Genomic DNA, 20,100 nt, shown 5'->3' on the forward strand with positions numbered 1-20,100 from the left:
ATAAACGCTATACATGTGTTAAGATAAATAAGCTTAACTCTGAATGGGATTACAGGAAAGGCTTCTTGAAAGAGCTGATGCCTGGTTTGAGTCACAAAGGATGAGTAAGAGTCAGCCAGGTGAAGGAAAGTGGCAAAAGTGTGCCAGGCAGGGGGAGAGCGTGAGGCCAAACCAGCATCGTGGGTGGAGGCTAACTTACACACAGCTTGGTAATTCTAGACTGGAGCATAAAGTGCAAAAAGGAGAGAGGTTGGGGGAGGTTCTGGAAAGGTCTTGTATGTCACCTGAAGGAGTCTGGACTTTATTTCACATGGACCGGGGAACCATGGTTTTATGCAGGGGCACAATATGAATAGATGTACGCAGGAGGATAGATTTATTATACGGTCTAAAACTTACTGGAAAAATACTCAGCACAGGGGCACCTGGGTGGCGCAGTCAGTTAAGCATCTGACTCTTGGTTTCGGCTCAGGTCATGATCTCAGGGTCATGAGAGCGAGCCCCATGTCAGGCTCCGCACTCAGCGCGGTCTGCTTGAGATTCTCTCCCTCTCCCTCTGCCCCTCCTGCTCGTGCTCTTTCTCTCTCTCTCTAAAATAAATAAATCATTAAAAAAAAATATTCAGCACGGGGGTGCCTGGGTGGCCCAGCCAGCTGAGCATCCAACTCTTGATTTCGGCTCAAGTCATGATCTCAGGCTCATGAGATCGAGCCCCGTATGGGGCTCCACGCTGGGCGTGGAGCCTGCTTAAGGTTCTCTCTCTTTCCTCCCTCTGCCCCTCCCCTGCTGTTCGTGCGCACGCACTCTCTCTAGAACAAACAAACAAAATACTCAGCACAGTGTACAATACACACACACCTATGCATATACATGTACATATACATACGCCCTAGGGACAGTTAGTATCTAAGTACCCTAATGAGGAGCGCACTCCAGCGGTGCTTAATTTGCATCTGAAAGACTAATTATGAATACGGACTCTAGAGGCAGCGCTGGAAAGCTTCAATCTACCTAAATCTGCACGAGAGGGTTTGCTCATTAACATAAGGGACGTTGGAAATAAACTTTCACTGGTGAAATAAATGGTATTCTAGATTTATGGATCTATACTGTCGTCAGCCCTTGTGTGAATGGGGCCGAAGAGTGGCATTCTAAGTCTAGGCATTCTTAGAAGAGCCCAGAGTGGCATTCTAAGTCTACGAAGCCGTAGGGCCTGCGTCCTGACACCTAATGGAAGATTCCATCGCCCGATCTGACCACAAGTTTAGCTAAAGCGCGACTACTGGAGAACTGCTGAATGTGCTTCAGTGAACCTTTCCTGCGTTGGGGCTTCATGGTCTTATGAGGACAGGTTGTGGGACTGAGTCTAACCACTACTAAACGTGTGCTTGGCAGAACTGGGTCGAAGCCCTGTTTTCACTAGAACGGACCACCTGGTAGAGAGACTGTGCGGGGTGGGGTGAGGATGACAACCCACAGCTATCTCTAGTCAGTGGAAGCTACTGATAGCCACTGAGAAATCAGTGACGATGTGAGAGGCTAAACAAGCTTAGCTCGATTTGCAGGAGGGCAAATACAGAGGCTACTGCAAGTGGCTCAGTCAAGAGATGACGGACGAGAAGGTCTGGACGAGAAGGTCTGAACGAGAGCAGTGCCGGTCAGTGAAAAGAAAATGGGGTCAAGAGCTACTTAAGAGGTAAAAATCAGAAAGTCTTGGTGATCCATTGGGTGGTGAGGTCCGGGAGCAGTCTGTGACAACTTCTAGATTTCTTGTTTGAGTGACTGGGTAGGCATTGGTGACACTCACTGAGGTAGGGAACAGTAGAAAAGCCAGAGGAAGAGAAAGTTTGGGGGTGGGGCAGGGACAGGCATTTTGGGATACACTGAGCTTACCATCTACACGGAGACGTCCAGCAAGCATTTGGATATTAAAGGCTGAAGCTCAGGGGAAAGTTTGGGCTTGAAATATGGATGGGAAGCCATCAGCACACAGGGACTAGAGAATACTTTAAGACTGGATGATCCCTCACTTACCGTAATACAAAGTCAGTAGATGATGGTTAAAAAGTGTCAGTCAAGAAAACAGAATGTGGAATACAGCATTGTGGTTCCTCAAAAAAGCAAACTGTGGAATTGCCAAACGATCCAGCAATTCCATTTCTGGGGATATACGCAAAAGAGGTGAAAGCAGGGACTCAAGCAGGTATTTATACACTTGTGTTCATAGCAGCACGTTCCTCATGGCCAAAAGGTGGAAAAAAACCCAAATGTCCATCACTGAACGAATGGAAGAACAAAATACGGTGTGTGTACGTGTGTGTGCGTGAGTGTGTGTGTATAAAATAGAATATTATTCAGCCTTAAAAAGGAACGAAAGTTTTACATATGTCACAACACGGATGATCCTTGAAGACATTATGCTAAGTGAAATAAGCCACACCCCAAAGGACAAATACTGTAGGATGGCATTTATATGACTTTCCTAGAACAGTCTAACTCCCAGGGGCAGGAACTAGAATAGTGGTTGCCAGGGACCTGCAGGGAAGGGAATGGGAGGTTACTTAACAGGTACAGGATTTCAGTTTGCGATGATGAAAAAATTCTGGAGATGGACGGTGACGATGGTTGCACGACAGTGTGAATGTCCTTAGTGCCACTGAACTCTACACTCACCAATGGTTAAAATGGTCAATTTTGTGCTATGTATGTTTTACCACAATAATGAAAAAAAAAAAAGAAATAGCAAGAGAATAATCATGTTCTTTTTTTTAAAAAAAAGATTTTACTTATTTACTTGAGAAACAGAGAGGGAGAAGCAGACTCCCCGCTGAGCAGAGAGCCCGACGCAGGGCTCGATCCCAGGACCCCGGGATCATGACCTGAGCCCAAGGTAGACGCTTAACCGACTGAGCCACCCAGGCACCCCAATAATCATATTCTTTTAAATGACTGAGGTAAACACCACAAGGAACACTTCAAGGAGTGATTGTTTCTGGGAAGAAGGAAAGGGGTAGGCATAGGGAGTTTTGCTTCTCATTATAAGGCTTTGGGACTCTTAATTTTTTTTTTTTTTTTAGCTATATGCATGTTTTATATTATAGAAATAAAAACATTTTGAACTGTAGAAAGAAGTGGATGAGGGGCACCTGGCTGGCTCAGTCGGAGGAGCATGCGACTCTTGATCTCAGGGTTGTGAGTTCAAGCCCCACACTGGGTGTAGAGATTACTAAAATAAATAAACTGAAAAAAAAAAAAAGCGGATGAGATCACTCAGGGAGAGTAGGAGAAGTTGCTGGGAGAAGAGGTATCTTAGGGTAAAGGTTGCAAGAAACAATATTATCCACTCAAGCAAAGTACTAAAAAGGGTTATTACGAGAATCCGGGAGGATCAGACAGACATTTACAGCAGGAAGCACAACAGCAGCTCCCAGGATCTAGAAAGTTGTCTGGGGGCCGTCTCCTGGGCTCCCTCTCATCACTCCCCTCGCCCCACTGATCCCTCCCACAAAGCTTTCCCTCTCTCCCTCCTCTGCTACTCCACACCTCTCCTCTGGCTCGTGATCTCTTCCTTGCTTCTCTGAGAGCATTGACTTGATTTCCGCCCCCCCCTTCCCTGCCCAGCAGTGTCTTCAGGTCCCTCGCCCACTCTCACATGGCCAGAATCATAGCTTCAGCCTCGGAGTCTATGCAGCTTCTCAGCTCTCTTCCCTAACGGTCACCTCCCTCCATCTCGCTATACTCCTAGGCAGCCCCCTCTGCCCAAACAACCATCCCCAGCCCCAGTGGCCAGGCCCGAGGCTTCACCATCCCTTCCTGAGACACTATGGCGGGGGAAGTATTGCCATAAAGGAGCCTTAAGCCAGGCATTAACCCAAAATATAACTACTATCAAATAAGATCCTTGAGGAATACAGGAGTGGGAGAACAGGAGAAGAAAAGCCAGGAAGAGAGTTTCCAGCGGGTGAGTGGTTGAAGGATGTTGAATGCTGCAGAGCAAGATTACTTACAACACGGACTAAAAGGTTTGGCATGGGGGTGAATGAAAAGAAAGGAAGTGGGACGTCACGTGTAGACTATTCTTTCAGGAGGCTTGGCAGACCAGGGGGACATCGGGTAAAAAGATTTTTGCTTGTATTAAAACAAAACTGAGGTTTTGTGATGGGTTCGAATGTAGCAGAGTATAAAGGAAGAGTAAAGACTTGTCAAGAGATGGGCGGGTGAAAAGGTTGGCATTGAACAGGAGAGAGCACATCCTGTCTGTCCTCAGAGATCAGCAGAAAATCTCAAGAACTGTAGTTACAGCTTTTCGACTCAGAATTCGCCTTATTTTGCCATAGAGACCAACCCTGCCCATAGACCTGCTCTTAATACAAAAATGGAGGACCAAGGACAGAACCTAGGGCAATGCCAACCCTTAACAGTGCGAGCGAGTTGCCGATTCCAGATCTGATCATTCCTCGTGAATGTTCAATATGGGTCTAGCTTTTTCTACAGTGTATGGCTCTGGAACCAACCCCTTAGCACCCAGTTGGCTATAGGCCCCAGAAATGCCAACTAATAACCTACCAATAACCTTTACAGATCATAATTAGGAAAGAAAATATGTAATGATGAAGTCATATATTCGAGAAAGAGGACAAGAGCGGGAACCATGAGAGCAGCTACCTTCCCTCCGTGGGTGTCTGTTTCCCCCGATGTAAGCACGAAGGGACTGGGCTAAGTTGCTTCCGTGGCCCCTCCAGTTGGAACACTCTGTTATCCTCTGACCTCTGGTTTATCTATGCTTTTTTTTTGTGGTGGTAGGCAATACTCTCTTACACTAATACAAATGGGTGGAAGCTGGCCACAGTGTTTTCAAGCTCCTGATAAAAGGGGAAAACTCCAGGGCACCTGGGTGGCTCCCTCGGTTAAGGGGTTAAGGGTCTGGCTTTGGCTTAGGTCATGATTCCAGGGTCCTGAGATCGAGCCCCACAGGGAGCCTGTTTCTCCCTCTCCCTCTGCCCCCCATTCGTGCTTGCTCTCGCTCTCTAGTTCTCTCTCTCTCTCTCAAATAAATAAATAAAATATTTGAAAAAAAAAAAAAAGGAAAAACTCCAAAGAACCGGGACAATCACAAAATATGGTAAATAGAAGAAAGTAGGAGTCAAAGGGAAAATGTGATTGACATCTTGCTGTTGATGTCAGCACTCGGCTGGACAACGGTGAGCCCGGGTTTCCTTGAGATCGAGTCCATGGTGCAGAAGTGGGAAAACCCAAACCACCTCTTTGTCTGGTCCAATGGAGATTGACTCCCCAATCCTGCTAACTTCGGAGGAGACAGTGAATATTTTCCCCTCTTCATAACATCCCTTGCAGTCGTCATAAGCATTAAGAATGTTCTAATCTATGTAAAAGAAAGGGGGTTTCACTATTGTTCTCAAGCAACCAACTGTTCTCACCACATCTTCAAAGCTTCCCTGGGGGGGGGGGGGCGGGGCGGGATTAGACTGAGGACAGTATGCCCTGCCCACCTTCTTCCATACCTCCAGCTAGGAACAATTTACCAGTGTTCACGCCTAGGCTCCTCACTCCTATTCTGAAGTCTAAAAATACTTTGGTAAGAGTGGGATTGTGAATAAAGATCGTGCTGTCCTTTCCACAAAAAGCTGGTACGACTGATCTATGAGTAAGCCACAGGCTTTCAGTTCTTTTGCAGGCTCAAAGATGGGATTATTCTATGTCATCTCTACCCCCTCACGCTCTGGGGACCAACCAGCTTCCCTTGGTGACCGGGGAAGGGGGGGGCAGGGCTAGAGGCAAAAGCAGTGGGCAACACCTGGGGCCTCACTCTGACCCTGTCCTGTGGTCTACCAGCAAGCCGCGTGTAGCCACCGGCCGAGTCCCCACACCTCAGTACTGAATGCCTCAGCCCCCCCCCCCCAACCCGATCCCTGCTCGGAGCACCAGTCCAGGTTCCCAGCTCCTGCTTTGGGCGGTGAGGCCGGGTGGGTCCCCTGAGCAGGGTATGGGGGGACAGACACCCTGCCGTCCTGTTGCTTGTACTGGGGCAGGTAGAGACAGGCCCCAGGCCTGGACGAGTGAATTAGCACGCAGTCGCCCGGGGCAGGAGGGGAGGCTGGGGGAAGAGCGTGAGCAAGTGAAGATGGAAGACGAGGTGAGCGAAAACGGAAGGGGAGGTGGCTGCCCCCGGCTGGAAATGTCCGTGCCTCTCCCTGCAAGGCTCCCGCCTGTGCTGGCTCTGAAGATGCAGTTCTTGCCCGTTCGCGGCCGGGCCTCAGCTGCCTTCTTAGCTTTCCGGTGTGTGCTTGGTTTCTGCGCCTTACCCAAGGACCACTGCCATTATACAGTTTGAATCTGGTAAGAGCAAGGTGATAAATGGTGCCTTTGATTATTCTTCCGTTGGTTTAAGCATTCTTTTGATGCACTAAAAGGGCCACCTCTATAAAATGCATAAAATAAGCAGCCGTCTGTGTTATGAGCCATCAAACTGGAAAATGGGTGAATTCAAGCACAGTCTGCCAATGGACTCATTGTTGGACATTGGCTAATTGACGGAAATGAGCTGCGTTATTGGACATACACACTCTCACTTCATTAGTTCTCTGTGGCTGTGTCGGGGGCAGGCTGTGAACATAACCTTCGTGAAAAAGACCAAGGCTCTGGTAAACCCTGGGCAGAAGGGGAGCTCACTTTCTGGACTGTCCTACTGCCCTCAGCTCCTGGATCAATCTGGCCACCTGAGACTGAATCTCTCCTCATTTCATCCTCCACCTCAAGTCTCCAATACTTGGCAGTTGAGTTCCTTTTATAAGTAGGACTTCAAGAATGGCCTGCCTGTGGGGAGAAGGAGAAACTAAATAAAGAATAAAGTTCTCCTGAGATCCGAAGGTGCCCTTCTCCTTAGCTTTGGCTAAGTACACTGGATTCAAACACTTAAAAAAAAATTGGGTTTCAAAGCTCTTGGTGTTTACTTGGTAGTAGATAGATGAGACAGAAGCAAACGAGGCATCCAGCTTTGCGACTCAAGAGTGAACGCCTACGAAGGCATGATCCAGGTATATTTGTGAAATAGGCAACATTTGTTCTCAGCATGCCTCAAGTCCCCCCTCCCCCGTTTCTAGCCCACGTCCTCGGGTCCCAGCCTCTCCTGCTGCCACTTGGACACGCAGGGTCATTTGTTCTCTGTCCTACCTCTAAATTAAGCTGGGGTTCCTATTCCTTAGCACTGGGCACCACTCCAGACCTGTCCTATACCTCAAATCAAATGGTTTTGTTCTAATCTCTCAGGACCCAACTTCAGAATGGGATATCCCCATAAGTGACATGTTTGAGGTTCTTTTTTTTTTTTTTTTAGAGAGGTCTTCTGGAATTTGTTAACCTAGATCAGTGATTCTAATGGTAGACGTTTCGGGGTACTCAGGAGGGCGGTTTAAGAACTCCTGAGACTGTGGTACTCATTCCTTTGTATGGGATCGGCACGAGAATCACACAGGGGCTCCTGAGCAAGAACCATATGTATGTCTAGAAGCCTGCTAGCCACTGCTCTTCTGGTAGGTTCCCCCAAGTGGTGAGAGAAGTAATTCAAGAATAGTTCAGACAGGGGCACCTGGGTGGTGTAGTCGGTTAAGCGTCTGACTCTTGATTTCGGCTGCGGTCACCATCTCAGGGTTGTGAGGTGGAGCCCCATGTTGGCTTCCGCACTCAGCGCAGGGTCTGCTTGAGATTCTCTCTCTCCCTCTGCCCCTCCTGCTTGTGCTCTCTCTCTCTCAAATAAATAAATCTTTAAAAAACAAAAAGAATAGTTGAGACACTCAGAGATGCCGCTTTCTGGTTTTAGAACCTAGAGATGTAGTGCTGGTTTAGAACTTACTATCTACTTCTTGCCTCTCTACTTTTCTTCACCAGAAGAAACAGATTAAAAACTGGATAAGAGAAACATGCTAATCACTGTAAGTCATTTGACCAAAGGTGATTTAATTGCACAAAAATTACACTGTTACCACACTATTACAAAGCCTGCTCAGAGAACTAATCTGAATAAAATCGAGGAGCAATTCTTAAATTAAAAAATGTGCTTAAATGAATGTTGACAGATGCAACAGTGTGATGAATCTCGAAGACAGTTGCTGAGAGAAAGAAGCCAGTTTCAAAGTTACCTACTGCATGTTTCCATGTATACGACATTCTCAAAACAATAAAACTATAGCAATGGAGAACACATCAGTGGTTGCCAGGGTTTTGGGGTGGGGGTGTATTACAACAAAAGGCTAGCACTAGGGAGCTTTGGGGGGATGAGGAACTGTTCTGTATCCTGATTGTAGTGGTGATTCCGTGAATCTATACCTGTGTTAAAATTCGTAGAACTGTACATACCAATAAGTCAACCTTCCTATATATTAATTTAAAACTAAATTAAGGGATAATTACTTTCCCCATTGGTTAGTCCTCTGCAAAATCAAGTTTACCCTCTAAAAAAAAAGTCAAGTGATAAGCTCAAGATGCTCTAGGTCTGAAGAATAGGCATGAAAAGGCTGTTGGGGAAAAGATGATGATAACCCTCTGAGCTCCTCCTAAGGAAGTTGTTGAATCTAAGGAGAAGGTGAAGCATGTGTTTGAGTTGGTGGCTAGCCATGAAATGGGCTTTGTAGCCAATCATCTACAGCCTCTCATTCCCCCTCATAGTTTCTCCTGTGGTCAGAGCCAGCTGACTGATCGACAAGGGTTGGGGGTGGCTTTTCACTATACGGAGTTAACTTAAAGGCCCATTTAGGCCTCATATGTTGGCTTCACAGTGATCAGGCCGGTGATTCTGATTTTGGAAGGGCTAGAGTGAAACAGGCTGAGATCCCGTATTTTGGTTTCCTAGTGCCGCCCTCTGCTATGAAGATTTATATAGCAAATGCTTGCTTTTTCACAAAAGTGATTTTCAATTAAATCTGGTTACTGAGAATTTCCAGAAGGTGAACAATACCTCTTTGGATTATCAGAGGCCCCCTAAGGCGCTGCATACCCAGGTGTGGGGGGTCACTGCTTTTGTATAACTAGCCAGTCTCGTAGCCAGATGGCCAATGAGTTTAATGCCTACACAATGAGCCAGATTCCTTAATCCAGCTTCTGGAAACACGTTTCAAGACCCTAATTTTTTGTCATTATCTTCTTTTTTTTAAATTAAACCTTTTATTTTGAGATCATTGTAAATTCACATGCAATTGTAAGAAATAATCACAGTGAGATCCCGTGTATCCTTTACCCAGTTTCCCTTAGTGGTAGCATCTTATAAAACTGTAGTATAATGCCACAACCAAGATACAGACGTCACTACAACCCATCGATCTTGCGCAGATTTCCCCAGTGTTACTTGTAATCATTTGTTTGTGCCTATGTATTTAGTCCTATGCGAGTTTATCATGTGTAAGTTCATGGATCCACCAATGAAGTACAGAACTGTACTATCACCACAGGGATCCTTCCTGCTACTATTTGCAGCCACACCCACCTCCTATCTGCGCCATTCCCTAACCCCTGGCATCCACCATCCATGTCCCCATCCCTATACTTTTTGTCATTTCAAGAGTATTATCTAAATAATCATACAGTACGTAACCTTTTAAGATGGCTTTTCTCACTCAGTAAAACTCCCAGGAGATTTATTCAAATTATTGTGTGAACCATACCCCATTTCTTTTTATTGCTGAGTAGTATTCCATGGCATAGAAGGATGTACCACATATTATTTAACTATTAATCTGTTGAAGAACACATGTAGGGGCGCCTGGGTGGCTCAGTCAGTTAAGCATCTGACTTCAGCTCAGGTCATGATCTCAGGGTCCTGGGATCGAGTCCCCATCAGGCTCCCCGCTCAGCAGGGAGTCTGCTTGTCCCTCTGCCCCTCCCCCTTTTGTGCTCTCTCTCTCTCTCTCTCTCTCTCTCAAATACATACATACATAAAAAGAATGAACTGGGGGGACATTAGTCTTTCCAATAAAGGCTTACTATATAGCTACAGTAATCAAGACAGTGTAGTAATAGTGGAGGGTAGACACATAGATCAGTGGAACAGAATAGAGCACCCAGAAATAAACCCAAATTTGTTCAACTGAATTTTGACAAAGGTAAAAGCAATTCAGTGAAGGAAGGATAGCCTTTTCAACAAATAGTGCAGGAGCAATTGACATCCATAGACAAAAAAAAAAAAAAACACAAAAAAGAACTTTGACCTAAACATCACACCTTATACAAACAATGAATTCAGAATGGATCACAGACTTAAAGTGTAAAGCTATAAAACTTGTAGGAAAAAAAAAACACACAGGAGAAAATCATGATCTAGGGCTCAGCAAAGAGTTCTTAGGCTTAACACCATAAGCACGATCCATAAAAGGAAAAAATATAATTGAACTTTATCAAAATTAAAAGTTTTGCTCCATGAAAGATCAAGCTACAGACTAGAAAAAATATTTGCAAACTGCATATCTGACCAAGGATTTGCATCTACAATATATAAAGAGCTCTCAAAACTCAATCCAATTAGAAAATGGGCAGAGGGCGCCTGGGTGGCTCAGTCAGTTGAGCATCCGACTCTTGGTTTTAGCCCAGATCATGATCTCATGACCTGGGATTGAGCCCCATGTCGGCTCCACGCTCAGTGGGGAGTCTGCTTCAGGATTCTCTCCCTCTCGCTCTGTGCCTCCTTCCACCGTGCTCTCTCTCTAAAATAACTAAATAAATCTTTAAAAAAAAAGAAAATGGGCAAAAGATATGAATAAACATTTCACTAAAGAGGATATACGGATGGCAAGTAACACATGAAAAGATGTTCAGCACCACTAGCCATCAGGAAAATGCAAATCAAAACCACCGTGAGATATTACTACACATATATCAGAATGACTAAAATAAAAAATAGTGACAACACCAAATGCTGGTGAGGATGTCAAGAAACTGGATATCTTCCCCCTAGAAGCAGACTCCCCACTGAGCAGGGAGCCCGATGTGGGGCTCGATCCCAGGACCCCGAGATCATGACCTGAGCCGAAGGCAGATACTTAACCGACTGAGCCACCCAGGCGCCCCCATTTTGCTAATATTTTGTTGAGGATTTTTGTGTCCATGTTCATGAGGGATACTGGTCTGTAGTTTGCTTTTTTTTTTTTTTTTTTGTACTGTCTTTGTCTGGTTCTGATACCCATCTGGGACCCTGATGATATAAATGTTGGATCCCTTGTTATTTCCCACAGGTCTCTGAGGCTCTATTATTTTACCAGTCCATTTTCTCTCTGTTGTTCAGACTGAGTATATGCTATAGATATGTCCTCAAGTTCACTGATTCTATCCTCTGTCATCTGTCTATACTATGGGCCCAGCAAGTTTTTTTTTTTTATTTCTGTTACTATATTTTTTCAGTTTTATAATTTCCCCATTTAGTTCTTTTTTATAACTTGTTTCTCTCTGCTGAGATTTTCCATTTTTTCCATTTGTTTCAAGAGACTTTGCAATTGTTTACTGAAGCATTTTTGTGATGGCTGCTTTAAAATGCTTGTCAGATAATTCTATCTTTTGATTCATCTCGCTATTGATGTCAGTTGACTGTCTTTCCTTATTCAAGCAGTGATTTTCTAGTTCTTAGTATGAGAGGTGATTTTTCATTATATTTTGGCTATTATATCGGAAGACTATTTAAATCTTTTACTTTAGCGGGCAGTCACTCTAGGTTTAGCACACAGGTCCTGGCCTACTTTTGTAGGCTGTGATTTCAATGACAGTTTACTTCTCAGAGCTTTTGCCATGCTATTTCGGTCTGCTTGTTAATGTGGTGCTGACGGGGGCCCCCACTGGTCCGCACTGGTGCTGCCTAAGGGAGCTGAAGGTGCTCCATCAGGCTGGGTTGCCTGAGGCCTAGAGGTGGAAGAAGTGAGTCTGGAGTCTGTGGAAACAACCAATCTTCCCTGGTTTTGCTTGCTCTGGTGGAACCTCCCTTGCCCATGCTGTACAGCATCCCGGTGTCTCTCACAGGGAGAGGGCACTTCTCAGGACCACAGGCCCAAACAGGCTTCCTGGGCAAGAGTACTTGCTGTGGTCGGATTTGTCCTTGATGATGGTCTGGCTGCACCGTACCTTGTGGTAAGGGAAAGGAGTCTGACCTGGTGCCAGCCTGCCTAGCAGCCCGGGCGGCTGAGTGTCAGAGGGGCTCCCTGCTAGATTCCCTTTGCTGGAGTTGCCAGGCCCACTGGTATTGTCAGCAGGACTCCCTTTCAAACCCGAGGAAGAAGCGGCCTACCTGAGCCACCTCCTGTTGCCAGGCTGGGGGCTGGGAAATGCTGGGCCTGGTTCGGCTTCTTCTGTTGGGTAGGAGGTCATAGGTGCCTTGCTACTAGGATGCTCCTCCAGTCCTGGGGTCCCTAACCATTCTGCCTTCCTCTTTACGCCTTTTGGAATTCTTCTTCGGTTGCCTCTTGAATTATTTCTAGGATTTATAGTTATACTTAGCGGGGAGGAGCAAGGAGAAATGAGTCTATGCTGTCTTGTCCAGACTGAAAATAGAAGACCAATTTTACACTGGTTTCTGCTGTTGCTTCTCCTAGGAATGACTCAGGCTTTCATCTGCCTCCCTTTTCTGGGAAAAGAAGCTCAGGTGGCTTTGCCTTGGTTAATATAGCAAGCTCCCAGGTTGTTGTTTTTTGTTTTTTTGGTTTTTTTGGTTTTTTTGGTGTGTGTATGTGTGTGCACGTATGCATGCGTGCACGAGAGAGAGAGAGACGGAGGGACACAGGGAGACAGAGGGAGACAGAGACAGAGACAGAGAGGAGAGAGGCTGGTAGAGATCAGCCCTAAAATAGAGTCTGTGGTAGAGTGGGGCAAACGCTCTGACAGGACATGGAGTTAGCCGTGGATCTGCCTTGCCTCTGAGATACTCCTATGCCACTAGATTCACAGGATCGTATTTTGAGGAGTCAGAACCACCAAAATTTGGTATTTCCAGATGGGACGGTGGCAGAAAATAAGATTTTGAAACACTCTCCTCCCTTTGTGTAAAACCTCAGGACATCAGTGTGTGGCATACTTTGTGCAGCCCTGGTCCTCAAGGAAAACAAGATGCCACTGGAGAACACTGCCCATTATGGTAGGCTGAAAATCATGAACCGCCCCCCCCAAAAACGTCCAAGGTCCTAATCCTCGGGAACGGTGAATAGGTTACCTTACATAGTAGAAGGGACTTCGCAGGTGTGATTACATTAAGGATACTGAGATGGGGCGATGGTCCTGGACTATCCAGCTGGGTCTGATCAAATGCCAGAGTTCATATAAGAGAGAGGGGCAGGAGGGTGGGAGTCCGAGAAGGCAATGTGACTCTGGAAGCAGAGGTCAGAGAGTGTGAGAGAGATTTGAAGATGCTCTGCACTGGCTCTGAGGATGGAGGAGGGGGGCATGAGCCAAGGAATGTAGGTCAGCAACAACGGGAGACGGACAGAGGACAGGTGACACAATCGGGGTGGGGGGTCAGGGGTATTGCGGGCTAGGACAAGCGTAGCTGCTGCTAAAAGCAGGAGACTCTCCCGTCTGGGAAGGTGAAACCCGAGAGGAGACTGGCTCGGAGACGAGACCACTGCTGTCCAATAGGACCATCTGTGATAACGGAAACGTTCTATGTCCGCTCTCTCCAGGAGGGTAGCCCCTCGCCACACGTGACTACTGAGAGCTTGAAATGTGGCCACTACTTCTGAGGCACTGAATTTGTAATTTGATTTACTCATTTAATTTCTATTTGAGTTGTAGAAGCCACATGGAGCTAGTGGTTGCTGTATTAAACAGGGCAGGTCCCTACCACTAAAAAGAGTGTGGGTAGGGGCGCCTGGGTGGCTCAGTCCTTAAGCGTCTGCCTTCGGCTCAGGTCATGATCCCGGGGTCCTGGGATCGAGCCCTGCATCGGGCTCCCCGCTCGGCGGGAAGCCTGCTTCTCCCTCTCCCACTCCCCCTGCTTGTGTTCCCTCTCTCGCTGTGTCTCTCTCTGTCAAATAAATAAATAAAATCTTTATTTAAAAAAAGTGTGGGTAAGGTGAACACAAACTTATTCACTGACATTCTTCAATGCCGGAAAACTCGCCCACCCAAAATAGCTTGTATCAAATTAAAGAGGCACCAACCCTTCTCTGGAGATAAGATTCCTCATAACCTCTACCATAATGTAACCACAAATCTAAAAGAGAAAAAAGCCCATCTAAATAGCAGGTAAAATTGCTATCATGAAACCCAGAAACTTCACAGGAGATGCATGAGGTCAGTCCCTGGCCAGAAACCTGTGTATTAGAAGAACCTAGACTAACGCTGATCGCAGTCTCTGACACCAAAACGAGTAAAGCTGGAAGTTGAAGCAGATGGAATTTCAAAAGCACAGAAATCTGGGACCCATTTAATGGAGAAAGACATATTCCTACATGCCTCAGAGGTCCAGGGCAAAAGCAGATGGTCAGAATGACCGCTCTGAGTCCCAAAACAAGGTCATACTATGTTCTGAATCATCTGAAAAGACAAGGCAGTGAACGATGCAATCTTAGAAAGGAAGGAAGGAAGGAAAGGAGGGAAGGAAGAAAGGAAAGAAGGAGGGAAGAAACGAACTCAACAGAGGAAATGGGTAAGTGCGAAACAAGACAAAAAAAACTAGCTCTCTGCTCTCCTGCAAAACCTGCTTTTAGGGTCTGGCACTACGCTGTAGTCAACACTGCAGTTCCTCGTCACTGTCACTTACCAGAACCGATATGTGCCAGGGTTGGTAACTCACTTCGAGTACCCTCTCACCATGAACCAGCAACACCGTTCTTCAGCTCATCCTCCTGCCTTACCTGCCTCACAACTTCCAAATCTGGATCGGTGCGGTCATCCAGCACGGCCGTTCCCACCTCCAGGCTGCTGCGCCCTGGGGGAGGACATAACACAGTGGTAATAGACGGGATCGTCTCGAAAAGAGTGGTCTCTGAAATATTACACAGCAGTTCAGCGATCGATACGTGCCAATATGGAAAAACATTCAAGGCGCGTTACATCAAGGCGTCATCAAAAGGGTAGACACTGACAAGCGTTTGTGACGATGCGGAGCAGCTGGGACCTTCAGAGACTACTGGTGGGGGTGTAAAATGACTGGAGGTTACAGTGACTTTGGAAGACAGTCCGGCAGTTCTTCAAAATGTCAACCATAGATTATCACATGGCCTGGCAATTCCACTCCTAGGTAGACACTCGAGGGACATGAGAATGTGTGTCCATACAGACCCTTGTCATCGAGTGTCCGTAACGATGTTATTCACAATAGCCAAAAGTGGGAAACAACCCAGTGTCCACCAACTGATAAATGGCTAAACCCAGTGTGGTCTATACGTATGATAGAATATTACTTGGCAATAAAAAGAAAGGACGTGCTGGTTTAGGCTACAACACAAAGGACCCTTGAAAACGTGGTGCTCAGTGAAAGAAGCCGGTCACAAAAGACCACAGAGGATATGCTCCTGTTTATATGAAAGCCCAGAAGAGGCAAATCTGTAGAAACAGAAAGGAGATCAGTGGTCGCTTCGGGTTGGGGGGAGGGGGCAGGTGATAAGGGAGTGATCCTTCTAAAGGAAACAGGGTTTCTTTCCGAGGCGATGAAAACATTCTAAAAATGGACTATGGCGGTGGTTGCACAGATCTGTGAATATACTACAAAACCACTGAATTGTACACTTTAAATGTGTGAATTGTATGGTATGTGAATTGTAGCTCAATAAAGCTGTTATTTTTTTTTAAGAAAGCAAGTGAAAGAATAATGCATGTACTATGAGCTCATTTATATAAAAACAAAAAAAACCTACATATGCATGTCATATAAACATTTGTGAATGTATGTAAATACATAGAAGATGATTTGGAAGGATACCCACCCATCTGTTAGCATTGGTTACTTCTGGAGAGGGAAGCGGGGCTGGCTTCTGTAACATCACACTTCCCTGTTCCTCCTCCTACCACTCTGGCTGTTTCTTCAAGTCGCTTCTGTAGGCATCCCTTCCTCTGCCCACCCCCTTTAGAATCTCCTTTTACTCTTTAGGCTCTCCTTGAAGTGATGCTAAGACCATAACCTCTCTCGTGGCCTCAACAACCTCCACCCTAGCTAGAGGATGGCTCACTCATTCTGCAAATATTCACCGAGCACCGGCCAGGTACTGGGCTAGGACCTTTGATTCCTTCCTCCCCCTCCTCTCCCATCCCTCAGCCCGCAAATTCTGCCAGTCTGATCCCTGATTAACATGTCCACCTCTCGCCCCTCCTTCTCTCCTTGGCCTTGGCCTCCCACGTAATCCCAGCCACTGCTGTCTCTCCTGGATCAAGGCAACAGTCTCCGCCCTGGTCTCCTGGCTTGTAAAGGCCATTCTCCATACGACAGCCAGAGCCAACTTTTAAAAATGGAAATCATGTCATATCCATCTCCCTGCTTCAAAACCCTCCAAGAGCTTTCATTGCACTGCGTATAATATCTAAGCTCTTTACTTTGACCTAGTAAGATAGAGCCCTTGCCTAAATCTCTAATCCTAGCCCATCCTGTTATCCTTTTTTGCTAGGCTCCTATAATTTCTCCCCTCTTGAGGGTCTTTGCACCTGCCTAAAATGTTCTCCCATCATCCACGTCTCAGCTCCAACATCAGCTCCTCAGAGAGGCCTTCCCTGATCATCCCGACTAAGTAGGCCCTGACCTTGGCCAGTGTCTCATCACGTCACCCTGTTTTATTATCTCCCTTACTATCATCTGAAATCATGTTTCATTTATCAGTTTGTTTATTACACATCTTCCCCACCCCTCAAATACAAACTCCATGAGCGTGGTGCCTCTCTGTTCCTTGCTCCTACTGAATCTCTAGCATTCGGCACAGTACCTAGCAGGTGCTTGATGAATCTTTGCAGAATGAATGACTCAGGGAATGGATGCTTGAAGCCATGGGAAATGTATGGTCTTAGCATCACTTCAAGGACAGCCTGAAGAGTAGAACGAGATTCTAAAGGGGTGGCCAGAGGAAGGGATGCCTACAAAAGTGACCTGAAGAAACAACCAGAGCATGTGACCCCTAGGTTTGGGGGCTTGAGCAACTAGATAGATGGTGGGTACCATTCACTACGTCTGGAAGACGGGGAGGAGTGAGTGGGGGTGGGGATGGATTTAAGAACAGGGGTTTGCACATATTAAATTTGAGATGTGTGTTAGTCATCCAACTGGAGATCCTAAGTAGCTGGCTGTATATAGAAGTCTAGGCATTAGTCAGGTGGTCAGGGGTAGAGAGGGGAAATTTGAAAACTGAAATTCATCAGCCTAAAGACGGCGTGGAAAACAATGGGAATCACCTCGGAAGAAAGTGGAGAAAGAGCAATAAGAGGGCCTGACACAGAATTCTAAGGTCCCTGAGTTCCAGAACCACTACCAGACTGTCTTACATAAACCCAATGTGTCCCGAAATGACCGCATAGACGTCCGCTCTCCAAAAGTGGTCCTCCTTCCGTATCCTCTATCCCTTCTTCGTCAGTCGATCGGCTCTCTTAACATCTCCAGTGCCATTTCCCACCTTTCTGTCCCTGCAATAGGTCCTTCGGTCCCTCGATCTCATCATCTCATGCCTGGAATACCACAATCGTCTCTTAGCCGGTAGCTCCGCCGCCAGTCTTGACCCTCACTGCTGCCACCGGGGTCCCTTTAAAGTGCCCCGATCGTGGTACCAGCATATAGTAATCACATCAGCCAATATTTATCAAGTGCTCATCAGTGCCAAGTAAGTCCGTAAGTGCTTTACACGTATTGATTCTTTACAACAATCCGAAAGATCGGTACTATTATTATGCCCCACTGACAAATAAGGAAATAGAGACAGCGAGGGTTAAGTAACTTGCCCAAGGTCACACAGCTAGTAAGTGGTGGATACAAGCCCAGAGTCTGTGCTTGTAAGCACTAGTCTCGCAGTATAGATTCAGTAAATAAATGCCTGTTCAATGGATGGGAAATGGGGCCTGTGGGGCCTGTGACTTTTTTCGTGTTATTATTCTGACCTTGACTATTTCATCTTTTCTTTCATTTTTCAAATCCCATTTCGTGCAAAGCTCAGACACAATAAAGTTCCAAAATCAAATAACAGATCTTTTGCCGGGGTGCTCAAGGGAGTCAATCGGGGCACAGGCCATTATCCTCACGCCTCGAGGCACTGGCAAGGTAGGGCTGATTTATCGGTGTCCGGTGACTAGGGCCAAGGCACAGGAAAATAAGATGTCATAAGGTAAACCTCATGACACCTTGACACAAGGCATCGCCCCTGCAGCCATTTCCGGGGAGCTCCGTGGATGCCAGGCACCTGGTGACGAGGTCCACACGCATTCAGTGCCTCCGGTAGCCCTCTGCACGGTCAGCGCGGCTCTGCTCTCCATCTCCCAGGTGGGACAACGGGCTCACAGAGGGGACGTAACTTGACCCAGGTTGCAGAGGTAGTCAGCAGCCAACCAACCGGGACGAATGCCAGGGGCGGCCGTGAACTGCTGTGGCAGCCGGCTTCTGGTCACCTGGGGTTCCCACCCCCCACCCCCGTCATCCGGAGCCGCAACCCTCCCCCCGCCCCATAGCCCCTAGCCACGTGCGGCTCGGGACACTTAAATTCAAAGAAAATTAAATTAAAAAAATCTAGTGCCTCGCAATGAATCATGGAACACTACATCACAAACTAATGATGTAATGTATGGTGATTAACATAATAAAAAAATTTATTTTTTTTATTTTTTTTTAAAGATTTTATTTATTTATTTGACAGAGACAGAGACAGAGAGAGCAGGAACACAAGCAGCGGGAGTGGGAGAGGGAAAAGCAGCCTTCCTGCTGAGCAGGGAGCCTGATGTGGGGCTCAATCCCAGGACCCTGGGACCATGACCTGAGCCGAAGGCAGGCGCTTAACGACTGAGCCACCCAGGTGCCCCATAATAAAAAAATTTTAAAAAAATCCAGTGCCTCGGTCACACTAGTCACATTTCAAGCGCTCGGAAGCCGCAGGTGGCTGCTGCCGGCCCTGTGAAAGAGCGGCGACAAAGCCCATTTCCCACCTGACGGGGCATTTTCTAGGACAGCGCACTCTCTCTGATGCGGCCGAAGCCTTCTCTCCGCTCTGCCAGTTGGGCTCCTCTCACTTCAGGGTCCTGGGGCAACTCAGAGACATACGCTAAGGTAATAACTTTCACAATTGCCCACCACCCCCCCCCCCCGTCCCCATCGTTCACCTCCTTGGCAATGTCACCCTTTCCATCCGCTGCCTGCAGTTCGTCCTCAGCCCCATTCCGTTGGCCCCCTCCTCTCTCTGGTTCCGGGAATGCAGAGCTCCGGTGGTGGTTCACTCTCATGCTGCCTCCCACCCGGATGATTGGGGTGGGGGACAGCCCCTTTGGGGCCACAGGCTGGAAGGTCCCCAAGAAGCAGAGACCCTGGCCGGCCGTCTGCGGCCACGCCCTGCCTCGCCACCTGCTGCCGGCTCCGCTCTCCTGGGGGAGGCCTCGCCCCAACCCGGGCCCAGCTGGTGGCCACTAGGACGCCGATATGATTTTGGAGCTGGTAAAAAAGACCCAGAACCTTTTTTTAAAATCCCAAGTTACCCGATGTAAATGAAAAGTGATAGGATGCTAGAAGGCAGGCAGGTTATTATCTGCTCCGCACACAGGGATGAGGGGGGAAGAAAGGAGACAAAGTACCCCCAGGGATAGCGGAGCTAACCAAGATACACCACTCCCTCACCCGTGGTCATGGAGGATGGATGTGGCGGGTTATTAAAGCCAGCCGATAATCCAAAAGGCGCTCAAATACATGATGTGACCCATCCACGCCCTTCCTCGGAACCCCGGCAGATTTATGCCTCTAATTAACTCTTCTCAGCTTGACATTAAAACGAGTATATATTTTCCAAGCCGATTCCAGCCAACGGCTAGAGGAGGTGGGCAAGAGCGTGCGGACTGGGAAGGGTAAAGAGTCTACAATGATCGAGTCACCATAGAAAATCTCTGTGTGGGTATTTGAGAGTCACCTGTACACACTGTCCAAAGAGGGGTTCTGCCTGTCAAGGTGAC

At 47.0% G+C, this 20,100-nt stretch overlaps 1 protein-coding gene across 1 annotated transcript in view; it reads right to left on the bottom strand.

The window, feature by feature from the left end:
- LONRF3 (LON peptidase N-terminal domain and ring finger 3) overlaps positions 1-20,100 on the bottom strand; it is a 137,019-nt gene that overhangs the window by 80,151 nt on the left and 36,768 nt on the right. The window contains exon 4 of the mRNA XM_088028536.1: positions 14,794-14,911. Within this exon, the coding sequence (XP_087884662.1) occupies positions 14,794-14,911 (118 nt within the window). The remainder of the gene's footprint in view (positions 1-14,793; positions 14,912-20,100) is intronic.

The sequence above is a fragment of the Eumetopias jubatus genome, unplaced genomic scaffold, assembly GCF_037043125.1.
Source record: "Eumetopias jubatus isolate StellerSeaLion01/CBP00866 unplaced genomic scaffold, mEumJub1_p1.0 scaffold_11, whole genome shotgun sequence".
In the NCBI taxonomy this organism is placed as follows: domain Eukaryota; kingdom Metazoa; phylum Chordata; class Mammalia; order Carnivora; family Otariidae; genus Eumetopias; species Eumetopias jubatus.